This window comes from Ictidomys tridecemlineatus, chromosome X (assembly GCF_052094955.1).
Source record: "Ictidomys tridecemlineatus isolate mIctTri1 chromosome X, mIctTri1.hap1, whole genome shotgun sequence".
NCBI lineage: Eukaryota > Metazoa > Chordata > Mammalia > Rodentia > Sciuridae > Ictidomys > Ictidomys tridecemlineatus.
The window spans coordinates 103,011,002-103,021,709 of record NC_135493.1 but is presented as its reverse complement, the minus strand read 5'-3'; the positions used below and the strand labels follow the sequence as shown (position 1 = coordinate 103,021,709).

The 10,708-nt window shown below is 38.7% G+C and overlaps 1 protein-coding gene across 1 annotated transcript; it reads left to right on the top strand.

Annotated features, from left to right (window-relative positions):
- Positions 1 to 1,698: 1,698 nt before the first annotated feature.
- LOC101964116 (melanoma-associated antigen B2) lies at positions 1,699 to 3,295 on the top strand. The gene has a single exon (XM_040288175.2). The coding sequence runs from the start codon at positions 1,822 to 1,824 to the stop codon at positions 2,830 to 2,832; it is 1,011 nt and encodes a 336-aa protein (XP_040144109.2). The 5' UTR covers positions 1,699 to 1,821; the 3' UTR covers positions 2,833 to 3,295.
- Positions 3,296 to 10,708: the final 7,413 nt, after the last annotated feature.

Below are 10,708 nucleotides of genomic sequence, written 5' to 3'. Positions count from 1 at the left end.
GGGGGGCGAGTGACAAGGAACTTGTGAAGGTTGATACAGTGGGAGCGGGAGCCGCTTTATTGTGGGACAGAAAAGTATATATACATAACTGAATACACAGCTTAACTTAATTAACATAAACTAGATACAGCAGTCAACCAATAAGGAATCCTCATCATCTTAATGATTACACACAGCTTAACTTAATTGACATAATCTAGACACAGCAGTCAGTCATTAAGGAATCTCTATCATCTTAATGGCTCGCTGGAGTTACTTCTCAAACCACTCCACTTGGCAAAGTGCCAGGCGCCATCTTGACTTGTTTATGGACTCTAACAGATGTGTCATACCCTCATATTCAGACCTGGAGATACAGCAAGATGACAGCCTTGGTATAATGTTGGAAGACTTAGGGAGGCTAATGGTGGAGTTATACCCTATCTGAGTGAGGATTAAAGAGACCTATGATCCCCAAACAGTGGGATATCCTAGGGAACAAAGTTGGCTGGATGTGGCTCACACTCTCATCTTCAGGTGTAAGGAAGATGAGAATCTTATTCTGAGCAGAGGGACTCGGGTTAGCAGGAAGAAGATTTTCAGGTGGTGCCAAGACTCATACAAAGGACCATGAGGACTTCAGGAAACTCCATATCAACAGGGGTCCCACAGATTCCTTCTCTTTGTCAGGCCTGAGAGGCCCCAGGCATAGATGTCAGGCAGAAGTGCCCATTGGTTTCTCTTCAGGAATAACAGAGAAGTGAGGGTCTTAGTTGGACAATTCAGCAAGGGAAGGAATTTTAGGATTCCCAGTCAATTGGAGACCTTGAGTGAGGATCATGAATAAAACCATATGTCGCAGGGTGTCAACCTTCCAGCCACAGTTTTTAGCTTGTGGAGAATATGAGCAATGGGACTACAGCCACTCCCACATCCTCAATTAAGTGTGATGGACGGATAGGTGTGAACCTTACTCTAATGATGTCCTCGGGTCCAGAAAGGGGAGCCCCAGCCCTTCCCAGGATTCAAAGTATGATCCATGGATGAGGACTGAAGGTACCACTCCCTCAACCCCAATTACAAAGAACAATAGAGTCTGGCTCTGTCCTGATACTCATCCGTTGAATGCCTAGAGCAGGATTGTCAGCTGAGAGTCCTCCTCATTTCTTTGTACCAGGTCTAAAGGAAACAGGAGCCTGAGTCTGAAAGTGCAGCTCTAGTTAGTAGAAAGGAAGGTTTCAGACTCTAGGTGTAGACAAAATGAGGACCCTGAGTGAATATTGAGGGCAAGTGAGCACAGGAGAGAAAGAGGGTGGGGAGGGGGGAGAGGGAGAGGGAGAGAGAGATACCCCTACAGAATTGTCAGCACTGCATGTTTGAAGGAGTAGTGGGAGAAACCCCACACACACATTTCCTATTCTTGAATACAAGGGAGCTTCTCAGCTTCAGAGCAGCACAGGAAAGAAGTGCCATACCCTGACCAAGAGCAGATATACTGATTCTGTGTGTGTAGACTTAGAGGACCTTTGAACACACGAAAGAACACATTGCTAACCCTTGCTGTCACTAAGTCAGCCCCAGGGAAGCCTGGCAGGCTTCAGACTAAAACACACTGTAATTTCCTCCCCTTGTTTTCCAGGGGTCAGGTGGTCCAAGAAGAGGAGCCCGGTGGGTTTCCAGAGCAGTGTTCTCATGGAAACCTGCAGAGAGTGCTTTAAAAAAAAAACAGAATGATGTGTCCTGCTAAAACTGCTCATTGGATCTCATTCTCCCTCCTCCAGGTTCCCAGAACACCTGCTGTCCAGCCCATATTCCTGCTTGCTGTCCCTGACCACAGCCATCATGCCCCGGGGACAAAAGAGTAAGCTTCGTGCTCGTGAGAAGCGCCGCCAAGCCAAAGATGAGACCCAGGGTCTCAAGAATGCTCAGGCCACTGAGGAAAAAGGGGCCCCCTCCTGCTCCTCTTCTGTTTCTGAAGATGCTGTCCCCAGCACCTCTGCTACTGCCTTTTCCCAGAAGCCTACCACCACTGCTGCTGCAGGTGTTTCACGCAAGAAGTCTGGTAAAGGTGCCAAGAGCCGGGGGGAGGGAAGTGCCAGTACCTCTAAGATCCCACCCTCCACTGAGAGCACCCAGAGAGATCTTCTCACCAAGAAGGCAGGGATGCTGATGCAGTACCTGCTGTACAAGTATAAAATGAAAGAGCCCATTATGAAGGGAGAGATGCTGAAGATTGTCAACAAAAGGTTCAAGGAGCAGTTTCCAGAGATCCTCAAGAAAGCCTCTGAGCGTGTCGATCTGGTCTTTGGCCTTGAGCTGAAGGAAGTCAAGCCTGGTGGTAACTCCTATACCCTTGTCAGCAAGCTAGATGTCTCCAACAATGGAAGTCTGACTAGCTTGGGCTTTCCCAAGAATGGGCTTCTGATGCCTCTCCTAGGTGTGATCTTCTTAAATGGCAACGCTGCCTCTGAGGAGGAGATCTGGGAATTCCTGAATATTTTGGGGATCTATGAAGGGAAGAAGCACATAATCTTTGGGGAGCCCCGAAAGCTTATCACCCAAGATCTGGTGCAGGAGCAGTACCTGGAGTACCGGCAGGTGCCTGGTAGTGATCCTCCACACTATCAATTCCTATGGGGCCCCCGATCTCTTGCTGAAACTAGCAAGATGAAAGTCCTAGAGTTTTTGGCCAAGGTCAATGATACTGTCCCCAGTGCCTTCCCATCCCATTATGAAGAGGCCTTGAGAGATGAGGAAGCGAGATCCCAACCCAGAGCTGCAACCAGGCACGGTGCTGCTGCCAACGTCCATACATGTTCTAGGGTCACACCTGGCAGTTCCTCCTGCCCTTAGTGAGATCAGAAGCAGATTCTACATTGTTTTCAGAGAGCTTCCTACCATATAATACCAGGAGGCTGGCATGGTCCTAGAGAGATCATAATGTCTCTATTCATTATACATTAATATCTTTCAAGTATTTTTCTTTTAATAGAATATTTATTTAAATTTAGATTCATTGGTTATAAATGATATAGATCACATATTTATTGATGTTGTAAGTTTTAAGTGCAAGAATTTTGGTATTTTCAAATAGATTTTTAAAACCCTTAAATCTTTTTTGGGGTTAGTGAACAAAATAAAACACCTTCAGAATGGCAATTTTCCTGGAAATGTGTGAAAAACTCATGAAATGTAATTGGGGTCTTAAAACAGATGAAAACAAAGCAAAACCTAGTCAACTGTTGGTCTACCTTATTCACTTTTCTCTCTATTTTCTTATTGTAAAATTCAAAGATATATATTCAACTATTCAACTATGCAGATAAAATTAAATAGTAATAAATTGTATTCCTTGCTCAGTGACTCATTTATTCTCATCCTGAATTGAGCATCTGTTCTTTGGAGGGCTGTGTTGTGTGTTAGTAGAGATGATGCTAAGATGAATTAAATCCTTTCCTTCCCCATACATTTTTTTATTTCTTACATACATGACAATAGTGGAGTGCATTACATTCATGATCATCCATTCATAGCACAATTTTTTATAACTCTGTATATATATAAAGTATGTTCACACCAAATTATGCCATTATACATGAGCTCTCTTATTTTTTTCCATACAATTCTTAATATACCTTTATACCACCATTTATCATATCTCTCTTTATATATAAGGTATGTTGACACCAAATTCACATCTTCATACATGTATATAATGATGACCGTCTCCTTCCACCATCCTGGCTATTCCCCTTCTCCCTCCCTTTCCCTCCCACCCCTATTCCCTATCTAGAGATAATTTTCCTCCCATGCCTTCCCTCCCTACCCCACTTTGAGTCACCTCCCCATACATTTTTTAAAATTTTTTAATATTTATTTTTTTTAGTTTTCAGTGGACACAACATCTTTGTTTGTATGTGGTGCTGAGGATCAGGCGAGCGCGCCACCGCTTGAGCCACATCCCCAGCCCCCTCCCCATACATTTTTAAAGTCTCAGAGGAGTTATTATATAAAGAATATGGTGTTACATACTCAACACAGAACAAATAAAGGAAGGAGTTAAGGTGGTGGTGGGAGTGGGAGGGCTTCTGGTGAGAGCAGCCAAGTGTAAATTCCCTGAGTGAAGGAACTTTGTGTTTCAGGATATTGCAAGTTACTTGTTGAGAGGTCATTTTTAAGTTAGCCCCATGTTGGGCTAAATGAAGTTGTGTTAATCATGAGCAGGTACCAGACTCCTGGATGGTGAGCCCCATAGTTGAGAGAGTAGCCCTAGAATGAAAAGCTATATTTAACACTTAGATATTGTAAAGCAGAAGGAATTTCTGCCTAGGGTAGGAATGAAAGAAGTGTGGCACTCCTGTTCCAGTGCATTTGAAACTCTCCAAATATTGTTTTCAGAGAGTTTCTGATACATAAGTGGGGATACTCTTGTTACTGGGTGCCACTATTGCTGGCAGGGTAAGAGGCTTCCCTAAATAGCTCTGAAACATTCTTTTGAGGTGATATGGCCAGAAACCACTGGGCTGGCACTCTTTACCCTGTGCTGGGAGATCCAGAGTCTATATTCCATTAATTGGGATATCTTATTTGGTAGAACTCCAAGGAAGAGCTAGATTTTATTGGTAGCAAAATAAATGAAAATAGAGATATATTGTTGACAGAGGGCTTCCTGCAGGGAGGAGAACTGTTGGTCCTTGACATGAAGTCTACAAGCTTTGAGTTGAAACCTGGTGAAATCCCTGCCCCCATATTAAATTATATATTCTCTACTGGGGAAATTTTCCTGTTATTTGCTTATTGACTTTTTGGTAGTTTGTGTTTTCTTTGTACCAGAGCACTGCATATTCTCTGATTTCTAGTTAAAGACTTCCCAGAGACAAAAGTGTTCTCTTCTAGCATAAATGTAGTCATAATGATTATTCCTTGATTAGAGACGTGATATTTACTAGCTACTTTGTCAGGTGCTTTGTATACATTATATATGTTCCAACAATCCTATAGAATAGGGCTTACTGGACTTACTTGACAGATGAAGAACTTAAAATATTTTCAAGTTTACATGGCTAGTGACAGACCTGGGACCAGACCTCAGGTCTGAATTCCTACAGAATTCACTGTTTTACTCTTCCCAACCTGAGGCAAATTTGTCTCTTAATTCTTCTCACTCCTCCACAATATTTCTGAACTGATGAGTTGTATCCAGTGGCCAAAGTACCAAAAACAGGCCTAAAGAACAAAGGTAAAAATGAAAACTAAACTATCTGTTGGGTTTATTTGTCTGGGTTCCTTTCTTCCCTTTGCCCCAAAGTTCCTCAAGAGCTGACTCTGGCTGGGTCCAATTTCAACACTTTCCTGAATTACAGCACCCTTCTCCTGAGTTTTCTTCAGTATCTAAACTGGCACTGACCTTCTGACCACCTTTTCAGTGTGTCCTCCTGTGGAGCCTGCACAAAGAAACAGAAATCCCAGACTCCCTGCCTTCTTTCTGCCATAGAGGGTTCCAATTCCCTGGAGATCTTGTCCTCACCATGAACCCTCTCTGACAGCAACAGCCCCTTCCATGTAACTTTTCATTTCAGATGGGAAAGTTTACAGTACTCTTCATTCCTCTGGGTACCTCCACCACACCTTTAAAGTGTTTTCAAATCTGAAGCTGAGTAAAGTTTGATTTGGTACAGAATCTACTGGCTCTTGGCTTCTAACCTTAAGGCTAGAGAGGTTTTTTTTCTTTTTGAAACCACCTTGATATTTGCAGGAGGATTTTAATGGAGTGTTTTATTTGAGACTGGCCACTGAACACATATACTAGTAAGTGTTCAATAACCAAAGTCTCCCTTTTAAGAGATACATGAGGAAAGACTAAGGAAATTACTGTGTAATAAAACATCTACTGAAGTGGAATCCCTAAATATTCTTCTTGAAGTCCTCAGAAGTGTAAAATGTTTCCTTGGAAGACATATTAGCTTTGAATAAAAAGAAAATAAATAATAATAATAATATGCCATCTTTCCATTTCATTTACTCTTATCTGTATCTCCCTCCAGGAAAAAAATGCTAGTTTTTCAGCATGCTTAATTGAACTGTTCAGATGTTTATACATGTAAAATCAGGTGGTAGGAAGCTATGATTTTGACACTGCACCAAAAGATAGGAGAAAATTCTCCATCTACTTAAGTCATGCATGTTATTGTAAAGGATCATGCAGAAAGATACTATTGAGTGACAAACTCTCCCTGTAAAGATTTACAAGGTCATTTTGAAAATTAGATAAGAAACTCCTCCAAGAAATAAAGTTTTTTATATTGGTAAGCAAATGACACATCTCATGATGTCATATAAAATAAAATATGTATTCTGCAATTGCTTATTCAAACCGATATCTACATGAGGATTATTTATTCAAGAAACTTATGTTGAATACCTACTATATACATTCTCTGTGTCTCTATAAAGTCAGCAGTTTGTAAAAGTACATAATTTTAATTGATGCATAGTCTATTCTCTCTTACTGAGGATTTTTCAGATTTTAAGAATATGGTCTGGATCTATCACATCCAATACTGTAGCCACAAGTGACATGTGGTTATTGAGCATTTTAAATGTGGTTATTCTGTAAATTACAACAGATGGGGTAGAGAGTGAAGATGGGAGGGGAGGGGAGGGGGGATAGTAGAGGATAGGAAAGGTAGCAGAATACAACAGACACTAGTATGGCATTATGTAAAATTGTGGATGTGTAACCGATGTGATTCTGCAATCTGTATTTGGGGTACAAATGGGAGTTCATAACCCACTTGAATCGAATGTATTAAAAATGATATGTCAAGAGCTTTGTAATGTTTTGAATAACCAATAATAAATAAATAAATAAATAATAAATGTGGTTATTCTGAACTCGGATTCACTATGAGAATAATGTACATTTCATATTTCAAATATTTTATAAAATGGTTAGAGACCTGGGGCCAGGGTTGTGGCTCAGTGGTAGAGCACTTGCCTAGCATGTGTTAGGCACTGGGTTCAACCCTTAGTACCACATAAAAATAAACAACAACACAAAAAAGCTTCCTTTAAAAAATAGTTAGAGGCCTAAACTATCTCATGATTAAGATATGTGATTAAAATTATATTCACCTATTTCTACATTTTTAATGTGGCTACTAGAAGGTTTAAGGTTATAAGTGTAGCTTGCATTAAATTTCTTTTGGCCAGGGCTGGTCTAAGTCTTGTTTGTTCAGCAAATGTTAAGTCAATTTTTCTCAAAAACTGAGAAGTCAATTTTCAGTTTCATTTATAATTATCAGGACATTTCTAGCACTAATCAACAGTAAATCAGATAAGTGACTTCTCTCTAAGTCTGCCTCATCAGCACAGAAGGAAAAGAGATGGGATGATTGCTGAGACCTCCTGTGGCCCAATACTATATGATCTAAGTATTGATCATAAGTTGTAAAGGTCCAAGAGCTTGACTATATGTGAATGAGTTAATTCATCAGGAAATTAATACATTTTAAATGGACAATAAATATTCTTAAAAGTTCAATTTTGTTAATGAAATTAATACAATTCCTTGCACCAAAAATTTAAAATATTTTTAAATAATGATATCCAATACTAATGAAAATATAAAGAGAGACTGTTACTATGTACAAAGAGTTTTTTAAAAACTACTTAACTTTTCCCAAGCAATTCTACTCCTATAAATTAGCTTAACATAATAACTAGAGATACACACAAAACTTACTATATGAGGATATTTGTTCTGGCCAAGCATAAACCAAAGCCAAGGCCAAGAGGGTAGTGGTGGCAGGTAGGTGACTGCTGCTAACAAGATGATCTGTGGAAATATGTAAATAATTTCTTTGGTAACAGAAATAACTAGGAGACACATCAAAAGTGCCATGATTCCTGCTTGGGTAGAAAGATAACTGTCACTACAATTTGGATATACATGTAGCTTCATTTTCTAGTCATCAAGTGGAAATATCAGGGAAAATTTATATTGCATGTGTAATCAGATGCATTTATAGCAAAACACATATCAACATATAGATAGACATGAAAATAAATGTTATTTATTTATTTGTTTATTTATTTATTTATTTATGGTACTAGGGATTGAAACTACTGGTGCTTTATCACTGAGCCACATCCCTAGCCCCTTTTATTTTTATGTTTAAATTTTGAAACAAGATCTCGCTAAGTTGCTTAGAACCTCACTAAATTGCTGAGGCTGGCCACAAACTTGTGATCCTCCTGCCTGAGCCTCTTGATCCACTGTGATTACAGGCATGAGCCACCACACCCAGCAATGCAGGTTATTGTTTAATGAATAATTTATACTGTTGTTAAAGATTAAATTATTGGCCTAAATTCTTTTCCCTTCCCTGCATCTTTACTCTTGTCATGATCATATACATCATCAATGGGCAAATTGCACTTTCTCATTTATTGTCTTTGGGCTCAGTGCTATGACTTGCTTTGACCAATTGTGACTCAAATAGTGACTTGCAATGTGCTTGTATACTGAGCCAAGCTCTCTTGAACTTCTGCCATTACCATTTTGAAAAAGATCCAGCCAGACTTCTGGTCCTAATCAATCAATAGTGTGAAGCAGAGCCACCTCAGCCAACCTATAGTGAGGACAAATGATGGCTGTGTTAAGATGCTGAATTTCATGGCTGTTAATTAAACAGAACTTAACTAATAGGGGATATAGCTCAGTTGGTAGAGTGGTTGCCTTGCATGCACAAGGCCCTGGGTCCAATCCTCAGCATCACACACACAAAAAAAAGTTAACTACTAAGTGCACTAGCAGTAGTTACAAGAAATTTGTGTCTTAACTTTTATGTTCTTGTTTGTTTCCACAGGAAGGATATATTATTCTTTAAAATTATTTAAAGATTAAGAAAACTGGCCTGGGGTTGTAATTCAGTGGTAGGGTGCTTGCTTAGCATGTGCAAGGCACTGGGTTCTATTCTCAATAAACATATATTTATTTATAAAAATAAACAAATAAAATAGAGGTATTGTGTTTATCTACAACAAAAATTTCTTTAAAAAGATTAAGGAAACTAAAGGTTAAAAAAAAATCCTAAAATAGATTTAGGGAAGCCATTAAAATGGGGAAATAGGCACTAAAGAACAGTCAAGTAACATGTGATTATTTCAACAACAAAATGTAGAAAGATTAAAGATTAAGCCATAGGCTATTATCTCTCAAGATGCCATGCACTCTGATTTAAATATAACTTGTCCCCTTTGAAAGTGATGTTGAAGTTTAATCCCCATCATGAGGTATTAAGAGAGTGGAGATTTAATCCAACTATGGTTTTAAAGATGGGGCCTTTGGAGGTAATTATGATTAGATAAGATCATCACAGTATGATTCCCATAACAGAATACTGGTGGCTTTATAAGAAAGAAGAGAGAATGACCAGAGTATATACAGACACATGCATCCTCCATATCTCTTGGCATGTGATATCTTGCATCACATCAGGATTCTGCCAGCAAGAAGTTAATCACCAAATGTGGCCACTGGACTTTCAACCAGAATCATAAGCCAAACAAAACTTCTTTTCTTTATCCATGCTTTAGTCTTGGGATTTTAGCAACAGAAAACAAAAAGCATATTAACAAAACGCAAACATATATCAGAGTATAAGTCCCTGATTATTCATAGGTTTTTTTCTATAGTTCATGGACCATATTTATCTCATGCTGTCTAGAAAGGTAAACATAGTACTTAAAAGCATGGCATTCCCAATCAATATACCAATGGCATTCTTCACAGAATTAGCAAAAACTATTCTTAAATTCATTTGGAAAAATAAGAGACCTGGAATAACCAAAGCAATGCTAACCAAGGAAAGCAAAGCAAGAGGCATCAAAATACCTGATCTGAAATTATCAGATACAGCAGAGCTGTAGTAACAAAAACAGTATGGTACTGGCATCAAAATAGACATGAAAACCAATAAACAGTATAGGAGACAGAGACAATTCCACATTCCTACATCTGATATTTGATAAAGGTGACACAAATACATGTTGGATAAAAGACAGCCTTTTCAAAAAATAGTTCTGGGATAACTAGAGAGCTACATGTAGAAAAGTGAAATTAGAACTCTCTCACCCTGCAGAAAACTCAAATCGAAATGGATCAAAGTCTTACGAATTAGACCAGAAATGTTACAACTGCTAAAAGAAAACATAGGGTCAATATTTCATCATATAGATGCTGGCACCAACTTCCTTAAAAAGACCCTTAAGCATAAGAAATAAAACCAATAATCAATAAGTGGGATGCCATCAAACTGAAAATATTCTGCCCAGAAAAGGAAACAAGAGTGTGAAGAGAAAAAGTACAGAATAGGAGAAAACCTTGGCCAGCTCCTTCTCCAATTGAGGATTAATAATCAGAATAGCTAAAGAATTCAAAAACTCTTAACACCAACAAAACAAATAACACAATCAATAAATGGGCAAAACAAAATTAAAATGTCTCAAAAGAAGGAATGCAAATGACCAACAAATATATGAAAAAACATTCAGCATCTTTAGCAATCAAGAAAATGCAAGTCAAAACTACACTAAGATTTCATCTCACAATATGGCTAAACTAGGAAATATATTTTATCTCAGTACATAATTGAGATTTATGTTATTGTTTCTAGCCAATAAGAAGCAAAATAAATGTCAATTAACACAGAGCATACCAAGGGAG

Excerpts from the sequence above, each read along its gene's own strand:
- LOC101964116 (XM_040288175.2), top strand. The coding sequence starts at position 1,822 with ATGCCCCGGGGACAAAAGAGTAAGCTTCGTGCTCGTGAGAAGCGCCGC.